Source organism: Typha latifolia, chromosome 1 (assembly GCF_019914945.1).
Source record: "Typha latifolia isolate L0001 chromosome 1, TyphaL0001v2, whole genome shotgun sequence".
NCBI classification, from domain to species: domain Eukaryota; kingdom Viridiplantae; phylum Streptophyta; class Magnoliopsida; order Poales; family Typhaceae; genus Typha; species Typha latifolia.
Genome location: NC_133086.1, coordinates 6,167,379 through 6,185,074, shown reverse-complemented (window position 1 = coordinate 6,185,074; position 17,696 = coordinate 6,167,379). Strand labels below are relative to the sequence as shown.

Here is a 17,696-nt window from a genome sequence, read left to right as displayed (position 1 = left end):
TCAGAACCGTCAAATCGAAACCCAGAATAAACGGACAGGATTCTTCTCTGATATACTATAAATATCACTTTAATGGCTCTTCCCATTTTCGCTCCTCTTAGGGTTTTGCGGCTGGCGAAGAGAGGAGAGGCGAGGTAATCTCCTTCTCCACCCCTCTGCTACCCTTGAAACCCTATATCTCGTTGGTCAAATCGACGATGTAATCTGTTTCCTTATGGATTTCGCATTTCGGATGTTGTTTCCATGCGTCTTTATCTGGTTGTTAGATTATCCTTTCCTACTGTGGGATCTTTCGATTTGGTTGATGTTCTGACGAGTTTCCAGTATAAGTTCGCAGCGATCTGTGTGGCAGCTGAGTAGAGATTTTGTGATCGATCGAAGTAATATTTTTTCCTATAATATATTTTGTGCGTCGCTAACTGTCTTGTTAGAAATTTGGGTAAGGTGATCTGTTAGTAAGATTAAGATTCTAACTGAGGGATCCGGAAATATGGTTTTATGTTGTTCCTTTTATTTGTTCTTCTAACAGAAGTTTCACTGAAAAATCTAGGAGAACCTTAGTGTGAGAAAGTTTCATTACTTGTTACTCTCTATTCTTTTATTGATGTTAATTTCTTAATTCTGCAGGTAATTTGTCTTGTGAAACGTGCTACAGATGGCTCCTCTGGCGAAAGGTATGCACCTTCATTCTTTTCGGCATTGACTGCATGAATGAATATGTTCCTGCCTACAATACCATGTTTTTGGCTTGATCTTGACTAGTATCAAATCGTTAAGGTTACTATATTCAAAGATTAATATGATTGTGCACAAAAAATTTGGCAACAGTTGAGTATACAATTGTGTCACATATTTGTTATCTTTGGATAATTAGAAAATTGCTAGCAGTTTATCTTTGAGAATAGCTAGCACTGAGCTCATCATCAGTGGATACTGGAGAAAACTTGCTTTTTTATATTGTTGTTTTTGGTAAATAAAGAATGTTGAAAACTTATAGAACTGAAGTCCAGTACATGACTTATACTGAATCCTTAGAAGGAAAAGTAGCAATGCAGGCTGTGGCTATACTATTTTCCTTTCTTTTCTTTTTTGAAGATTAAGGAGATTTTTTTATGTAAATATGACAAACTAAGGTCATCGCATGCGATAGGTTGTTTCCTTCTTGACTCTTATTAGCAGTATCATGCATATTCATGTTCAGACTTCAGACTTAGTTAAGGAACTTGATCATCCTAGATAATTTTGAGGTGGTACCTCAATTAGACTTGCATGCAGACATCAGTTGCTATGCTGATTTGTACCTCTCCATGTTATAGGCTGTTTGACTGGACTTACAAGAGGGGTACTGAAAAATCTCGTCTTTTATAATGCTTATGGGTCACTTTTGAGATCATAGTTTAGTCTGAATTTTGTTTAGGTTATTAGATTGAATTTATCTGGTTTTGTTTGTTTTCTAGCTCCAAACTTCTCTTTTTTTGTGTTAGTAATTGAACTAAGTTATTTATTGTACTTGCACATGCTTCTCTTGTCTTATTACCTGTGTTTTTTTGGAAAGCAGCTGCTGCAAAGAAATCTGATGGTAAGGCACAGGCCCAGAAGGTTGCAAAGGCCGTGAAGTCGGGAGGATCAATTCTGAAGAAGAAGGCCAAGAAGATCCGCACATCAGTGACCTTTCATAGGCCAAAGACATTAAAGAAAGACAGAAACCCTAAATACCCCAGAATTAGTGCTCCACCTAGAAACAAGTTAGACCAATATCAAATTCTGAAGTATCCTCTTACCACTGAATCTGCAATGAAGAAGATTGAGGACAATAACACACTTGTCTTTATAGTCGACATCCTAGCAGACAAGAAAAAGATTAAGGCAGCAGTCAAGAAGATGTACGACATTCAAGCAAAGAAAGTCAATACCCTGATAAGGTGAGATTTAGGCATCTATTTCTTGATTGCTTCTTGTGTATGTATGGTCGAACTTGTTCTAATCTTTAGCTGTCATTTGATTTGGTGCAGGCCTGATGGTACGAAGAAGGCATTTGTGAGATTGACCCCAGATTATGATGCTCTTGATGTTGCAAACAAAATTGGTATCATCTAGGCTGGAGATCAAGCTAGTAGCTTAGCTATATGCTTTTGCTTTTGAGTGAACATTTCTCGTGATGTTTTAACATGCCACTTTGGAAGCCATTATTTTTGTTTCAGTTGATTTTAGTATGTAGCTCTTTGAACATCAAGAAAGTATTCAACAGGGGAGACAATTTGGTTTTACTTGTTTTGCATCTTAGCCCAATTTGTCTATTTTGTGTTCTCTATTTTGTTTGTGCTGATTATTGTGAAGTATGGTCTCATATATATATGTATTCTTGGTATAACATATACAGATGTCTAATGTAATATTAAAACAATTTGTCTATTTTGTTTGTGCTGATTTCAGTTGGTTCCAAGAATGCGAATATTAAAACAAGTACAGATGTCTAATGTAATGTTTGATTGATATATGAATATGTCCTATGATCAAAGAAATAGAATTGTCATTAGCCTTATCATTTTATTGGATGGGATTTATTTGCCTACTTGTTAAAGCTAAACTATGGTTGAGGTACCAGCAACAAATAGAATTGTCAACTGTCATCCTTATGAATATTATAGTCGAGTAAACATTAGCAACTTGGTTTTCTGGAACATGCTAGTAGTTCTCCATTATCTTCTAATTCTGTCTTGAGAACTCGTGCTAATTGACTCTTACTAATCTTATGCAGGTTTAGCATAATTTGGTATAATGTTCTTCATAATCTTAATCTAAATTAAAAATAAGGACCAAAATTTGGAAGGTGGGAATTTTTTTTATCCTTTTTATTTGTAAATGACAAATGTCATCTCATAGTCCCCAATGACAAAAACTGAATTTATTGGTGTTTTATAAAACTTACTGAAAAGTTTGATACTAATGTGTCAAAAATAAACTATTCAGATAAATAAATTATCGATATATTTCCCATGGCTAATGCCCTAAATGCTAAATGAACAGAGTTAGCCGGCTAATTAGATTATTCTCACAACGAGTTTGAGTCACGTAGATGTATATATGTTCACGATGAATTGAATTAATGACCTCCGTTTTGGACTAATGGGTTAAATTTGATGCTCCACGCTAAATTTCCAAGTCCTTGCAATATGAAAAGACATTTATACCCTCCTTGTCGGATTCACTAATTTCGGGTTCTAAACATGCCCGAGACCGAGAGAGAGAGAGAGAGACATTCACAATAAAGTGATGAGTATTGCTTGGCTCGAAAAAAACGGTACCCAAAGAAACCAGAATTGGAAAGTTCTTTCCCAGTCTGGAAGCTGTATCTAATTACCAAAACGCCCTTACCTTTTCCCCTGCAAAGAAATTATTAGTGGTAGAATGAACGGGTACTTTCCTCTGTTTTATAAGCCCAAATGGGGGGAAAGTACTTTGGGCATTTTGTAAAGTCCACACGAAGCCTCTCCATAGCTCTTCTCCATTTAGGACTCTCTCTCTCTCTCTCTCTCTCTCTCTATCTCTCCTCATGTTTGTCAAGCTTTCGCTGCAGGGTTAGGGTTTTGGAGGCGCTCCTCTGCACCAGAATTGGGGCAATTATGGCTGCTGCTATTGAAAGATCCCGCCTTTGCTCTTTTCCCCTGCCCTCAGAACCTTACGAGTCGTACATGGCCTGAATTGGATCTCTTTTCTTCACCATTTCGGGTAATTGTCCCTCTCAATTTTGCCTTTCTTCTCGTACTATGAGAATCTTTCTCTCAATCCTCTCTCTGTTATTTTTCTTTTTGTCTTGTTTCGAATGGCTTTGGTGTTTTATGAGCATTTGAATTGAATTCAATGAGATTTGTTGGACAAAATGGATAGGAATTTTATCCTTTAAATTAATACCTTGACAGTGATTTTGGTTATTCGGTTTTATTTTCCTTTTGGGAGCTCGTTTGTTGTATTTCGTGAGAATTCGTGTGGAAATCGCCCTCTTCATAGCTTTTTAGGGTTTTTTTCGAGGCTGCCGAGATTTCGTTACAGTTTCCTAGTTTGTTTTCTTGGTTCCGATAACTTAGTTCTTCGGGATAGGGGGGGAGTTCTAGAAATTGGAAGTTGTATGCTGTAATTTCTTATTCTTCGTTCCCTTTTGTACGACTTATTTGTGTATTCGTTTGGTGAAATATGTCTCCTTGCAAGAGACTTTCATATGTTGCTAGTATGTAATGATAAATAGTGCTTTCTGCACGGTTCAATAGTTTGACCGTATTACAGTTAGAATGGACTGAGAAGTAATGGGTTTTCTACTACACAAGACAAGGGCTTTATTGCCGTGAATAATGTTCGCTGGAGGTTTTGTGCTTTATAGAAGTTGTTTTGATTGTCATGTTCAGTGTATATCTGTTATATATCATAAGGTAAAAGAGTGATAATTGATGATACCTACACCCAGGCACAATTGAATGTCAAAAATAGACAACTTTCTTTATAATGGTGACTTGATTGAAGACTTTTTTGGTAGCGAGAACAATTGAGATTTATATACAGACGTAACACTTTTAATTATTTATGCAAGAAAGATGTATTTGTTTTAGTTTTTCATTGTCTTATAGCCCATCTAGGGAATTTCTCAATACGAAGGGATTGCTAGATGATGTCATGCTAGAAATTTCTGGAAAACAACTTGCTCAAGTTGGAATTATGTAGAATACAACACGAAGTTCTGATATCAAAATTTAAATGAATGGAACACTAGCAAGTCCCTGCTGAATAGTGCTTGGCTCAAAATAGTTATATACTCTGTTAACTTCATGTATTTCATATATGAATTAGTGGTTTGCATAATCTGCTATTGATTTCTATGGGTTTGATTTCTTTCTTGCATATCATAGTTTATTAGGATATGCAGTACTACATATATATATATACACATTATATTTGGGTTACTAGCAATATCATACTCATGCTTTGACTATGACTTCTAATTCCTCTTGGTTATCTGAGCCACAGTGGAACTCTTTGAGGTACTGTCTCCTTGATCATGTTTCATTGGATTCTTTTTCTGCAGCATGCGAACCATGTGACATTGCATTTGGCTCTTTTATGAATCTGCCATGGATTGGATGAAACTTTTTAGTTCATTTCTACACTTCTATCTCTTTTTTCTTCTTTTTTTCTTTTTTTGAAGATCTTAACTTGTATTTTTTTTATTTGAAATTTTTCTTGAGTTCATTGCTTTTATAACAAGGTGAAGCCTTTTATTTTACTGACTCTTGCATTCACAAATACAAACAATCTTATATTTATTCCATTCCTTTTCCAGAGGCAGCAATTATTTTGAGGAGATGCATACTGGTTCTGATATTAAAACTACAGAGATATACTTGGTAATCTTGTTGGTTGACAGCAATAGTTTTCATCAGTTTTTCAATATTGAAATATAATATTGATAAATGTTTGATTAGACAAAAACAGTTTCCTTTTCTTTAGGACAACTTACTGCATGATATCCAGATTGTGCTTCGTATAATCTCAAATATAATATGAAAATAAGTACTCTTCTGAAAATAGTGGTTCCATCTTATAATTGAGCTACTTGATGTCTTCGGCTTTCAGATGCCAGGAATTGGTGCAAACTCGCATGCAACATTTTCTCCACCTCCTGGAAGAATTGATTATAGTATGGGTAACGAAATGACATCAGAATATGTAATCGATCAGGGTCTTTGCTATCCCACTGCCAGCAGCTATGGATATTATTTTACAGGTAGGACTTTTTTAGCTAGTTTCAGTGCTGTTAGCAGGAAGTTCCTGATTCTTTATCTATCAAACAGGATTTGAGCCACCTGGTGAATGGGGTGAGTACCAACAGCCTTTTGGATTAGATGGTCAAAATCTCCATTACTCAGTAAGTCTATGTGCCTGTAGACATTATTAAAGTTACAATTTTGTTGCTTTAATTACAACTTCATATGGAAATTGTTGCAGGGATTTCAAAATGAAATTCTTCCTTATATATATTATACACCTAGCTATGGATATGCACATTCTTCCCAGGATCAGTATGGTCCTTATGTGCCTGGTGCTGTCATGGGACTTGATGGCTCATTTATAGGAACACAACCATTTATTGGCAATCCTGCATACCAACCTGTTTCTCCACCTGCTTATGTGCCAGTTTTTGTTCAGTCTGCCAATGGACTTGGCCCATACAGCTCTGAGAATCCTTTGTCTGGCACAGTTGCAACAACTGCTAGTAGGTCTTCTAATATAGGCATTAAAAGTGCACCTCAACCTTCTGTAAATGCAACTGCTGCTTCTCAATTGGCTGCCTCTATTACTCCACTCCCTGAAGCTTCTAGGTCCTACCATCAAAATCAACGAAAAACAAAGTCATCAGAAGGGCCAGGAGTTGGCTTGCCACAAAGTCATTCTCTGTCACATGGAGCCAAGGATGCTGTTACTGCTTCTCTGAGGAACCAGGTAATGCATCTATTGTTTATAGTTTTAGGAACTGCTGCTTTTTAAGCTTTTAGTTGGGTTCAAAGTTCCTTTGCTACTGGGTGAAGTGAACTCAACAAAGTGATTCTTTGATCTTTGGTTACTTGGTCTTTTGACACTGGCAACAGATGATGTTGTGTCAGTTCGTGGTCTAGAGGGCTTTGTGTATATAGAGGGGAATCCTGTTTATTACTTTTTTATGTGCTAATGTTGTTACTAAGTATCTGTATGCTTAAATATGTAATCACAGGGTGGAAGTTCTTCTGATCCTAGGAAAGCAACAGATGGCCTCTCACATGGGAGGGCTTCTTTTCATAATCCTCTGAAAATTGGAGCACCATCCAACAGTAGCTTCACAAACTTTGTGTCCAGTGATTCTGGATGGGACGCCGGAGAGAAGTTTCAGTCAGGATTCCAGTTTCAGAGGGTTGCAATGAATGGGAATAGAAATCCAAACATATTGACTGAGCAAAACACTGGACCAAGAACAAGCCGGTCAAAAGGATTGACAACGAGTGTAGGGGCCAACAGAGCTGACCAAAAAGTAGCTGGTACTGATCCAGTTGCAGAAGGAAACATTATCATTCGTGCTGACCAGTACAACATGAATGACTTCCCAGTTGACTATCCAGATGCCAAGTTTTATGTCATCAAATCATATAGCGAGGATGATGTGCATAAGAGTATCAAATACAATGTTTGGTCAAGCACTTCAAGTGGCAACAGGAGGCTGGACATTGCGTATGAAGATGCAAAAAGAAAGTCTGTAGGAAAGCCAAGGAACTGCCCCATTTTTCTGTTCTTTTCTGTGAGTGACCTGCTTTATAATTAGGATATGATATGTTACAACACACCATTTTCAATGTGTTGCTAGTTATATGCATAATGATCTCTTCCTGAGCAGAATTTGAATGCTGTGTAGGTTAACACAAGTGGGCAGTTCTGTGGTGTTGCTGAGATGGTTGGCCCTGTTGATTTTGATAAGGACATGGATTTCTGGCAACAAGATAAGTGGTCTGGCAGCTTCCCTGTGAAATGGCACTTTATAAAGGATGTGGCAAATGCCAGCTTTAGGCACATCCTATTGGAGAACAACGAGAACAAACCAGTAACCAATAGCAGAGACACACAGGAGGTATTGCTAGAATGTCAGCTGTGTTTTTTTTTTTTTTTTTTTTTTTTTTAGGTGGTGCTTTAACATTTTCTGCATTGCCAGAGTACATGATTATCATGATTGTTTATTAGATTGCTATGTCATCTCCATTTGAAAGCAGGTGAAGGATAGTTGTTGGCCATATTAAAAAAGAAGTTACCTATATATCTGCTATTTAATAGTATAGACATGTAGCTAGGCATGCATGTATTACTTGATCTTGTGAGTCCTTGATTTACAGATGATGTAGACCTTTAGCTAAAAGTACCATGGCAGATGTAAGAAGAAGATTGCATAACTTATTGAATACCTTTTTGTTCAAGGGAGAAATACATATTTTTTTTTTGCAAATAATTATGTCTATTCAAAGAAATATACAATTATATAAAAAATTATAGGGCCTATGATATGGTAAGGATGTCCATGAATTTCTCACTGAGAATTTGTGGGTATCAACAATTCGAGATTCAGTTAGGAGTATGATATATCTTTACCTATGTCTAGAATCTTTACACTTTTTTACTGGTTTTAGGTGCCTGTTGATAATCAGGTAAAAAATCAGTTGTGCTGTTCAGGTTTTCAGTATACACTGTGTGCGCATGCGTTTGCGTCTTTGTATATGTGTTTTTGCCCCTCCTGCTCTTCTGTATAACTTATGTTGCATATGGGTGGTTGTTTTAGTTGTAAAAATGAAGATTTTTGAATTTCATATATGCATATCTTATATATCTTTTAAGCTTTGGTGACTTACCTTCTTCATGCTTGGAACTTCTAATTAGAAAACATGGACATTTTAGGCTTACATCATCTTTTAACCTGTACAGTTTACATGGACAAATACATACATATCTTTGTCCATGTTTGTAAAATTTGAATTCTCATTTGGGTATGTATTCTAGCTTTGCTTAGGTTAGTTCATTAGTTAGTACTGGATTCCATTTGAATGGTGATTACACTACTGCTAAAGTAGTTACTTACATGATATACCTTTGTCTTCAGATACCATATAGTGCAGGCATCAGCATGCTGAAGATATTTAAGAGCACTTCGTCGACAACATCAGTCCTGGATGACTTCTTGTTCTATGAAGAACGGCAGAAGTTGATGCTGGAAGACAAATGCAGGCGACTTGGAAAAAACTTTGATGCCTTTCTTTATGTACCTGCGATTGTCACTACAACCAAAGATGACGAACCTGGAAAAGTGGATGAAAATCAATCAAGTGGCAAAGAAGACTCTCCTGAAAAAGTTGGAGAACTAGATAATGGTTTATTGGAACAAGATTACGAGATAAACAAGCATGGTAATTCTCAAACTCCAAAAGATGACAGAAAACAGTCTAGCATTGCTGCCAAACAGATACCAAATGCAGATGGAGAACAATTGGGTTCCACAGCTGCAGCTGAAGGCTGTTCTGCAGCTGCAGCTGAAGGCTGTTCTGCAGCTGCAGCTGATCAGCCTTCCAAAGCAGCTCAAAACTTTCCAGCTGATGCACTTGGACTGCCCTCAAAGTTAGATAGAGAAAAAATGATTGCCATAGATCAGCCTCTGCAAGCCTATAAAAAACAGTCAAACCAAGTGAATGAGCATCCAAAAGCTGATGGCAATCTGTTGAAGAGCAAAGTCATGCAACATCCGACATTGGAGAATTCTTCTAAGCCTACAGAGATCAATAGTCCAGGTAAGGCCAGCCATGGTGATAAACAGAGTACTAAAAAATTAGATGCCCTTGTATCATCACATGGAGATGTTGAAGCTGCGACATCTATCATGAAAAGTCGGCTTCCTGCTGATTCAACTCGAACTAAAGCTAAAAGCTCTGGCAAGACGGCTGTAGTGACCACACCTATTGATATTGTGAAAGTTGGATCATTGCACATCCAAGTAAATGGTATGGTGGGTGAATCTTCGTCCACTATTGCGAGTGTGGGAAGCTCTCCAGTTGAATCCAGAGGAACACAACTCAACAAGCAGCGCATTACAACTGAGGGACATTTACCAAAGAAAGGACATTAAGTTCAAATCTGCTAATTGTTTCTGTTGGGCCTTATTGGTCTCTCTGATGTTACCTGCAAATGTTTGACCGTCTTACAGGCATTCATGTTCTTTGGTTTCTATTTACTCCACCAGGTCTTTAGAAACATTTTGGGTGGAGATCATTTGCTTTTTACTGCTCTGATAGATACCCCTGATTGATTTTGTTTTGGGGATTGTTATAGGGGGGGTTTTGGGGGATTCTTTCTCTTGTTGCTCAAATTTCATTTTGAAAGCTGACAAGATGTAAACTTATCTTTTATCTTTTCCATGGCATCAATAGATCAAATATACACGTCAAGTTAACAGCCATCTCTCTCTCTCTCTCTCTCTCTCTCTCTCTCTCTCTCTCTCTCTCTCTCTCTCTCTCTCTCTCTCTCTCTCTCTCTCTCTCTCTTGTTTCTCTTGTTATGATGTGCTAATAATAAAGCAGTCGACATTTTTTTCCCTTTAATTACGGGTCCAGAAGATTTTCCCTGATTAAATGAGTGATTATATATATATTAAGAGAAAATTGGTTGAGATGCCACCACCATTACAGTGCATCATTGTAATTGTATCACACATTTTATATAAATTGGTGTGAGCTTAATTATATTTTATCGATGCGACTGTCATTGCAATATTAGTGGCAGGCGAAATACTGAAGAATTTTTCCAAAATATGAAAAAAATATTTCCTACCAAAAGATTGGTGAATTAGCTTTATTTTTTTTATTTTTTGGAATAGAATGTGTGTGCAGAATCTATATATATATAATTCCCGTCACAAAGTTTACATCATACAACTCCAGTGATACGATTAGCTCTGATGATAACTCTTCGGATGTAAATTACCCCCAGTCGACAAAGGGAAGGGGTGGATAACCATCCTCAGGATTTGTTTCCCCAAGGTGTATGATCTCTTGGCATTTATTTCTCCTGCGAAAAGAAGTCCCACATAAGCTATCAAAGTTAGAATGATCAACAATAATGGCGCTAAAGAGGATGTTCATCAGTACAACAGTAGCAACTAAGCCATTAGTCTCATGCAACTATTTTCATGGAGAAAATGTGGGTCTTTTTTCTCCATCAGAAACTAATAGAAATGAAGGAAATGCAATGAATCCTAAGTGAATTCTGGAGGCTGGTGAAGGGTTTGTAATGCAACAAAGTAATCGGACAACAAGCAAGATTGTTTCATTTATTCAAAAACTTTTGGACTTAAAATTGCGAAAAAAAGAAGAAGGATTTAGCTACACAGAAATAAATACAACGAAGAATTTATAGAGTTTTCGGCCCTCATCAGAAAAGACGGCTAATATTGATTGATTGGTTTGAGTGTGGCAGATCATTAACAGAGCTAACAAATATAAGCAGGATTCTTTAAACATTTATTCATGCTATGTTAATTCTCAGATAAGCCCATAATGGAATTCATAAACAAATGTCTTACCAGAACCAGCTGGGTTTGGATTCACCATGTCCGGCTTTGGATGAAAATATCTACATGTTGTCTCCATACTTGCAGACTCCCTTGTAATAAATACCAAAACACTCATATAACTGAACTCGGTAAGCCGCATCTAGATCAAACTACGTGGCAAAGCTTTTACCGTTCGCACAAAGTGATGGCAGATCCCTTTGTCCAAGCTCCCTGCGGGAGGAAGAATAGAGGACCCAAGTGGTTCTGCGACCAATTCAGTGCAGTATAGGATGAAATATGGAGGTTAGTATAGAGACGAGCACACGGCGTTTGTGGAAATGCCTCAAAGAGAGATAAGTGACTACCTTTGTGGGAATCGTACCAGAGAGCGCGAGCGCGCTGATGGTGGATGCCTTGCAAGTGGCGCTTCCGCGCTGATAGGGTGTCTTGGAACTGCTTGTCACAGTAGTCGCAGTAGTATTTCCCCAATGCCCAATGGCATCTCGCTTCTCTCTCCTTTTTTTTGGGGGGGCTAATAATGAGGTGCGTTGCACGTTAACCGGTTAACCCTTCTACGACTTTGAAAATAATAGACTCACCAGATTAGGAGATAAAAAGGGCCTTACTATCTTATATTCACACGGATAGCCTTCGTTTAATTATCTTGTCGATTTTCCAAGTCGCTAGAAAATTTTAGAGTACGTAGATGTGCATGCATGCATCCACGGTTGCAATGCCGATGACTAGCGTTACCATCTTATACACATACTAACGAAATACAAACAAATACTTTAGTGCCCAAATTAAGCCCCATATTAATCAATTTGATGGTAGTCATGTAACAAATTATTAATCTGGTTATTAATAATTGTTCGAGCTGGCTAGTGTGACAAAATTAACTTCCTACTTTTCACCATCCTTCTTAATTGAATCTGTCATCTCCTCCACCTGCTTACTAAACACACTAGCAAATAACCGACCTATGCATGCAAACATTAAATATAATTTACTCTTCGTGATTTAGACAGCAGAGTAATGTATGTTTCTTTTTCTTTTTTGGGCATGCGTAGATTCTGATTGACTTGTTGTCGATGTCTCCTGAGACAGATTAAACATAGATATGCAAGTTATCATGACCAGGCTCTTCTGATATTAAAACTTGGAACTAGCATTTGGATCCATAGCAGAGATTGACTAGTTATATGTAGTGTTACAGATCTGTTGTATGGACACAGATTGAGGGCCAACAGAAACCCATAGAGGTTTTAGGAACTAGAAAACTTAGTCTGCTCCACATGCAGGAAGGCAAGAGAGGAATACAAAACCACATGCTATGTCAACTCAACATTCCTGCTTGAAATGTGTTTCCTTACTAATACAGGACAAACATGAGTACCACACTTAGTTTCAGGTAGTCATCTCACAGCCATCTTATGATCCTAGAAAGGCACATTGCTTTCTCGCATGCTCCGGAATCAACTTAACTAGGGTCTCCTCAGGTACTCCCTTCAATTCTGTGGATCATCATAAACAGCCAATAAATATTTGTTGCATTTTCCGGAGGGAACTCAACTAGTAGAACTGCATTCCTATCAAACTTACCGTGAGGCTTGAAATTAAAGAGAGGGGGCAGAAAACGGCCATTTGGCAGGCGGCTATTCGGATCTCGAAGCTCGTCAAAAAACGGATGAACTAATGCTTCCAACTGGACAGAGCAAACATTATCGGTTTTCACCCCGAAAGCATATGATAAGGAGAAGATAAGCATTTTGTACGGCGCTTCAGTTATGACATGTTCTAAGAGTACTCACAGCAGTGCATCGAAGTTTAGGTGAATACTGGAGAAGCCTGGAGACAAGATCTACAGCTTCAGGTGGCATTCTTTTATGGAAGATCTGGTTAGAAATGATCTGATGAGATTTAACAGAAAGCAAGGGAAATCTCTGGAGGACACAATATTGATGCAAAATGGCTCCTACCTTGTGCCATGGGTGAGCTTTAATTTGTGGAAATTTAAATTCAGTGTAGTTTGGATTCATGCATTTAATTTCTTCTCTTGTAGGGGTACCTAAAACCTGCAAAAGAAGTGACATGTTAAAAAAACTGCAAACCGTGAGAATTAAAACCTTTAACAGAAGGCAAGAAAAAGTGATAAATGAATGAAGAGAAAAATATATAATATATTGAATTTGCAGAAACTTCCCTCACATTACCTTAATAATTTCAACAAGCTGATCAACTCCACTCTCACCAGGAAAGAGGGGCTGTAAAACGACAGTTAGAAATCAATAGTAAGATTTCCCAGTTTTTATTCTAGGGTCGAGAATATGGAGTGTGCATAAAAGATACGGCTGTTTACCTGCCCAAGCATGAGCTCAGCAAGAACACAACCAGCAGACCATATATCAATTGCTGTAGTGTATTCAGTTGCACCAAATATGAGCTCTGGAGCTCTATAATATCTAGAACAGATATATGATATGTTTGGTTCCCCTTTCACCTACCCCCCAAAAGAAAAAGGAAAAAAATAAAAAGCAATACGATATAAGATGTTTACTGCAAATATAACATTCTTTATCTCAATTTCCAAACTTCAAAATATTTACCAAGACTTTTGCACTCCCAAAATCACATAGCTTTAACTGATGAGTATGTGGATTCACCTGTCACACCAAGATTATAAGTCATATTACCTTTTTCAAGGTAAAATCAATTTCTAACATTGAATGAGAAGACAGAGGAACAACTATTCTCTTTAGGAGTAGGACTGCTTCATTTAAAAAGCTGAATTTACCAAGGGTCATTAGGACTTAGAAGGGAAAGATAGCAATAGAAGACCTGCATACCAGAAGATTTTGTGGCTTGATATCCCTGTGACACACTCCAATGCCACCATGTATATATGCCAGAGCTCTACAAATCTGTAACGATAAAATATTTCATTAACTGAGACATGCTTATGACAAGATTCACTGTCACACAATCTCAATTCTCAACATTGAATGATGACACCATAAACAAAAATAGGACATTCCATAGAAGGAACTTGGGGAAAAAAACAGCATACTAAAGAAAATCATTCTACCTGGTACATATACAGTTTTACGTATATCAGTGGCATCCGTTGGTTCAATTTGTTGTAGTGCTTTACAACACGATGAACAGTCTCTGGCACATACTCAAGAACTAAATTCAAATATAGCTCATCCTTCTCAGTAGTTGAAAAGAAGCAATGCTTCAGAGAGACAACATTTGGATGGTCCAGAAGGTGCATGGTTTGCAATTCACGGTTCTTGTACCTTTTGTCTTGAAGAACCTTCTTTATGGCGACTGTTTCACCTGTCTCCAGACACTTTGCCTACATAGGGTTAAAAAAGTATAATGTAGAGCATGCAGATAAATTTGTAGAAGTCGAGCAGCCATATAACATGAAATATATCATGAGACAAGTGGTGAGACGTCGCAAAGCATAAAGTACAAAGCTGTGTATACACAGTGAACCAAATGGCAGCATGTGCCAGCTAATCACATTAGAGTCAAGTGAAATGAATAATTCATATGGAAAATCAATTCTGCCAATAAAACATACAACTAACCTGGAAGACAATTCCAAACGACCCATGTCCTACAGCTCGTTCAGCCATGTAGCTAATAGTCTGCAATTAACATAGTCAACTTCTATTTAAGATTCTACCAGCTAATAATTATGGAATAGTCTGTATGGATTAGAATTTAGGACAGATGATGCTAATCAAATTAGCTATCTGTTTATAACTTTATATGCATAGTCACACACATAGTTAAATCAATCAGGTTGAAATTACCACACATTTATTCACGCTAATTTTTTTTCTCAAATCCAAGTAAACGTCAAGTATTAAACTAATAAGAATTGAATGTCAAGGTTTCTTTAAGATTTATCCCCAAATATAGCTTAGTGTCTCACCTGTTTTGGCTGGCCATTTCTGCCACCTATAGTTGTTACAATTATATGGCCAGTTTCTGTTCCATTCCCATCAACCACTGTTGCTTCAACATCCTGCACAGTTCACAATGACACCATTTAACATATACAAGATAATTCCAATATCCATTCAACTATCAGGAAAAGTATCTAAAAGAATGGCCAAATGCAAATCCAGATGTGGCATTATCTACCTTATCATCCCTTATTTTCATCTCATTCATCTCATCTGGCAATTTATCAAGGCCAATGCTGGTACCACTAGTGTTTTTAATCCCTGATGAAGGAGCCACACCTACTGAAGCCATCTATTGCAAATAGAAATCAAGATCCAACTCACAGTGTCATATGAGAAAATTTGTTCATTTACCTGTAGTGTTACCAATCATGCAAGTCAGTAGGCATCAAATAGCAAGACTTAACTTAAAAATTTTCTGAAGACATGGTAGAACTACAGAGAACTAAGAAAATGAGTACAAGAACAACAAGAAAATAACTTAGTTCTTTCTGATCAGGAAGCCTAACCTGAGAAGAACAATTTGAAGAAGTTTACTGGCAAGATGAAAATTTTACAAATTAACATTAACCGATTCTCTACTCTATAATGGCGTAAATGGTTCATTGTTAAGGTGAAACAACTGGCAACATCGAGGTCATCAGATACCCTTAAAATGAACCAACTAACAGCCAAAGACTGAAATTTTCACCTCAAAAGTTTCTTCGGTTCTAGAACACACCCGTGAGTACAAAATCCTAATAAAAAAATTAGATACAACATAGGCACAAGGATAAGAATAGCTTTAAACTAACGGCAGAAACCACAAAGAAGTGAATGCAAATCCACATCTTCTAAAAACTAAATTTTGACAAAATTTTCATGCTTGTAGTGTACAACAGCTTGTAAATTTTTGGTAATTTCCTCGTAATCTTCAAATAAACTAACTTCAAACTGGGAGTAGAGATCCAGAAACAGCCTAACACGGTAACATATTACAATATGATAAATGAACAGGGCGAAACTGCAACAAATTTAGCCCACAATTTCCCCAACAAAACCTACCCAGATCTGACAAACGCACGAAGGAAAACTCCTAATTCTCAAGAAATTAGTCGAAAACACCACGCAAGTCGTAGGCAAAGAGATCCAGCCGCAGAACCAAAACCAGAAACAAGAATCCCCAATAATTCCCCCCAAAGAATACGTTTAAAAAAAAAACCAAAAAATTAGACAAATTACCGATTCGAGATGGAGAGGGAGAGATCAGATGGAGAGGTTTCGAGGGACTTCCATCTCGTTCCTCTTCCGCTTCCGCTTCCTTCTTCGTCGTCGTCGTCGTCTTCTTCGCTTTCGTCCCTCTTTTCCTTGCGGAAAGAGAGGAAGGAGGAGGAGAAGGGGGAGGCGTGAGAGTGAAATGTGCGTGTAGTTTAATGTTGCAGTGGCAGTCAAAAGTACGAGTACGACAGAGGCAAAAAAAAAAAAGAGAGAGAGCACCGCGTCTCCTCTCCTCTCCTCTCCTCTCCTTTCTCTTCTCTTCCATAAAATTTAATTTTTTAGTTTAGTTTACCAAAATAATGCAATCTATTTGGTAACTATTTTTTATTTTTAATAACCGCCAAATATCTACGAGTTAATTTTTAACCACTCTTCTCTTCCCCCATTATATTCGATTTTGATGGAGATGTGGATGATGTTCTATGTTAAATAATAATTACCATTAGTTTTATTCTATAAGATATTCTTTTTATTCATGGGATGCATTTATAAGAATAATATAGAGGACACTTGGCCATCCAACCCGGCGTCCGAGATTTAAACCCACCAACTGGACAAGGGACAGCGAAGTGATTCATCAACCACCTTCGCTGCTGTGGAACCCACTCGTACTTACAAGTTTATATTATTATTTTTTAAAGACATTTTATAATTTTTCTTTTCTTATAATTCATGACCCCCGAGAGCTAGATATAAATTAAACAAAGTGCTAATCCTCTCTAGATATAAGATCCTACCGAACTTTTAATTATCTAGTTTAGGCTTAAAGCTATATGCGTCGCCGAATAATTACTCCGAACTAAATACCGTCGAGCCATTAATCAAATTGAATCAAGCTACCAAATAATTTCTCCGTAATATTATTTTGGGATTGAAGATTTGATTTGTCCGTACCTCTACTACTACTAAAGTATATTTATAATTGTATTTGTAGTTTATTATTCGTTTATAAAATATAATCATTATTTTAAATTAATTTACATAAAATTTTATATTTTAATTACTAACTATAAATAAGTATATTAATTGAATTAAAAAAAAAATTACATAACTTATCCTGTGACTTATTTTATACATAAGCGAGTGTTCCATTAAACCTCGAAATTAAGAAATTAATAAGGGCAATCTGGTAATATTTTGTGCATATTTTGAAGATATGATTGGCCTCGGACAGGCTGTACTGGTCGGCAATAAAATTATTTAGTTTTAATATTAATTAATCATCCTTGGTGAACTAGATATGCTCTTACTTAAGGCAGCTAACAGAGTGGTGCGGTGCCACACAGTCTGTAGGAAAATGCTACAATGCTCCTTATCTTGTTCCCAAAATCACATAAGTAGTACTTAGTGGAAAATTACAA

At 37.0% G+C, this 17,696-nt stretch overlaps 4 protein-coding genes across 9 annotated transcripts; 2 read left to right on the top strand and 2 right to left on the bottom strand.

The window, feature by feature from the left end:
* Positions 1–33: 33 nt before the first annotated feature.
* On the top strand, positions 34–2,267 carry LOC140790262 (large ribosomal subunit protein uL23-like). Of its 2 annotated transcripts, none has more exons than XM_073140253.1 (4): positions 34–134; positions 628–674; positions 1,559–1,922; positions 2,013–2,267. In XM_073140253.1, the coding sequence occupies exons 2-4, from the start codon at positions 656–658 to the stop codon at positions 2,095–2,097; spliced, it is 468 nt and encodes a 155-aa protein (XP_072996354.1). In that variant the 5' UTR covers positions 34–134; positions 628–655; the 3' UTR covers positions 2,098–2,267. The 2 variants fall into 2 exon arrangements, with proteins under 2 accessions (XP_072996354.1, XP_072996363.1); XM_073140262.1 differs by having other exon boundaries at positions 91–380.
* A 1,194-nt stretch (positions 2,268–3,461) lies between these two features.
* On the top strand, positions 3,462–10,006 carry LOC140801437 (uncharacterized). Of its 3 annotated transcripts, XM_073156561.1 has the most exons (8): positions 3,462–3,729; positions 5,330–5,393; positions 5,623–5,773; positions 5,841–5,914; positions 5,995–6,489; positions 6,758–7,315; positions 7,430–7,642; positions 8,660–10,006. In XM_073156561.1, the coding sequence occupies exons 2-8, from the start codon at positions 5,352–5,354 to the stop codon at positions 9,674–9,676; spliced, it is 2,550 nt and encodes an 849-aa protein (XP_073012662.1). In that variant the 5' UTR covers positions 3,462–3,729; positions 5,330–5,351; the 3' UTR covers positions 9,677–10,006. The 3 variants fall into 3 exon arrangements, with proteins under 3 accessions (XP_073012662.1, XP_073012670.1, XP_073012677.1); XM_073156569.1 differs by lacking the exon at positions 5,330–5,393 and having other exon boundaries at positions 3,600–3,729; XM_073156576.1 differs by lacking the exons at positions 3,462–3,729; positions 5,330–5,393 and having other exon boundaries at positions 5,841–5,864.
* Positions 10,007–10,431: 425 nt separating this feature from the next.
* On the bottom strand, positions 10,432–12,037 carry LOC140802459 (uncharacterized). The gene is made up of 5 exons (XM_073158008.1): positions 12,013–12,037; positions 11,464–11,630; positions 11,289–11,362; positions 11,129–11,208; positions 10,432–10,614 (listed from the first exon to the last, which is right to left on the bottom strand). The coding sequence occupies exons 1-5, from the start codon at positions 12,035–12,037 to the stop codon at positions 10,496–10,498; spliced, it is 465 nt and encodes a 154-aa protein (XP_073014109.1). The 3' UTR covers positions 10,432–10,495.
* Positions 12,038–12,250: 213 nt separating this feature from the next.
* On the bottom strand, positions 12,251–16,605 carry LOC140801455 (shaggy-related protein kinase alpha). 3 transcript variants are annotated; one of them, XM_073156591.1, is made up of 13 exons: positions 16,300–16,605; positions 15,257–15,432; positions 15,045–15,137; positions 14,695–14,754; positions 14,184–14,456; positions 13,945–14,019; positions 13,705–13,761; positions 13,458–13,598; positions 13,312–13,362; positions 13,078–13,173; positions 12,910–12,993; positions 12,701–12,803; positions 12,251–12,612 (listed from the first exon to the last, which is right to left on the bottom strand). In XM_073156591.1, the coding sequence occupies exons 2-13, from the start codon at positions 15,368–15,370 to the stop codon at positions 12,530–12,532; spliced, it is 1,230 nt and encodes a 409-aa protein (XP_073012692.1). In that variant the 5' UTR covers positions 15,371–15,432; positions 16,300–16,605; the 3' UTR covers positions 12,251–12,529. The 3 variants fall into 3 exon arrangements, with proteins under 3 accessions (XP_073012692.1, XP_073012701.1, XP_073012709.1); XM_073156600.1 differs by having other exon boundaries at positions 15,257–15,370; positions 16,300–16,594; XM_073156608.1 differs by having other exon boundaries at positions 15,257–15,339; positions 16,300–16,558.
* Positions 16,606–17,696: the final 1,091 nt, after the last annotated feature.

Coding starts and splice junctions, on each gene's coding strand:
- LOC140790262 (XM_073140253.1), top strand. Junction 1,923..2,012: donor AAAGTCAATACCCTGATAAG/GTGAGATTTAGG, acceptor GATTTGGTGCAG/GCCTGATGGTACGAAGAAGG.
- LOC140801437 (XM_073156561.1), top strand. CDS start 5,352: ATGCATACTGGTTCTGATATTAAAACTACAGAGATATACTTG. Junction 5,915..5,994: donor GTCAAAATCTCCATTACTCA/GTAAGTCTATGT, acceptor AAATTGTTGCAG/GGATTTCAAAATGAAATTCT. Junction 7,316..7,429: donor CCATTTTTCTGTTCTTTTCT/GTGAGTGACCTG, acceptor AATGCTGTGTAG/GTTAACACAAGTGGGCAGTT.
- LOC140802459 (XM_073158008.1), bottom strand. CDS start 12,037: ATGACAGATTCAATTAAGAAGGATG. Junction 11,631..12,012: donor AGATTCAATTAAGAAGGATG/GTGAAAAGTAGG, acceptor CCTCATTATTAG/CCCCCCCAAAAAAAAGGAGA. Junction 11,209..11,288: donor GCCATCACTTTGTGCGAACG/GTAAAAGCTTTG, acceptor ATTTATTACAAG/GGAGTCTGCAAGTATGGAGA.
- LOC140801455 (XM_073156591.1), bottom strand. CDS start 15,370: ATGGCTTCAGTAGGTGTGGCTCCTTCATCAGGGATTAAAAACACTAGT. Junction 13,762..13,944: donor TCAAGCCACAAAATCTTCTG/GTATGCAGGTCT, acceptor TTGGTGTGACAG/GTGAATCCACATACTCATCA. Junction 12,613..12,700: donor CTTTAATTTCAAGCCTCACG/GTAAGTTTGATA, acceptor GATGATCCACAG/AATTGAAGGGAGTACCTGAG.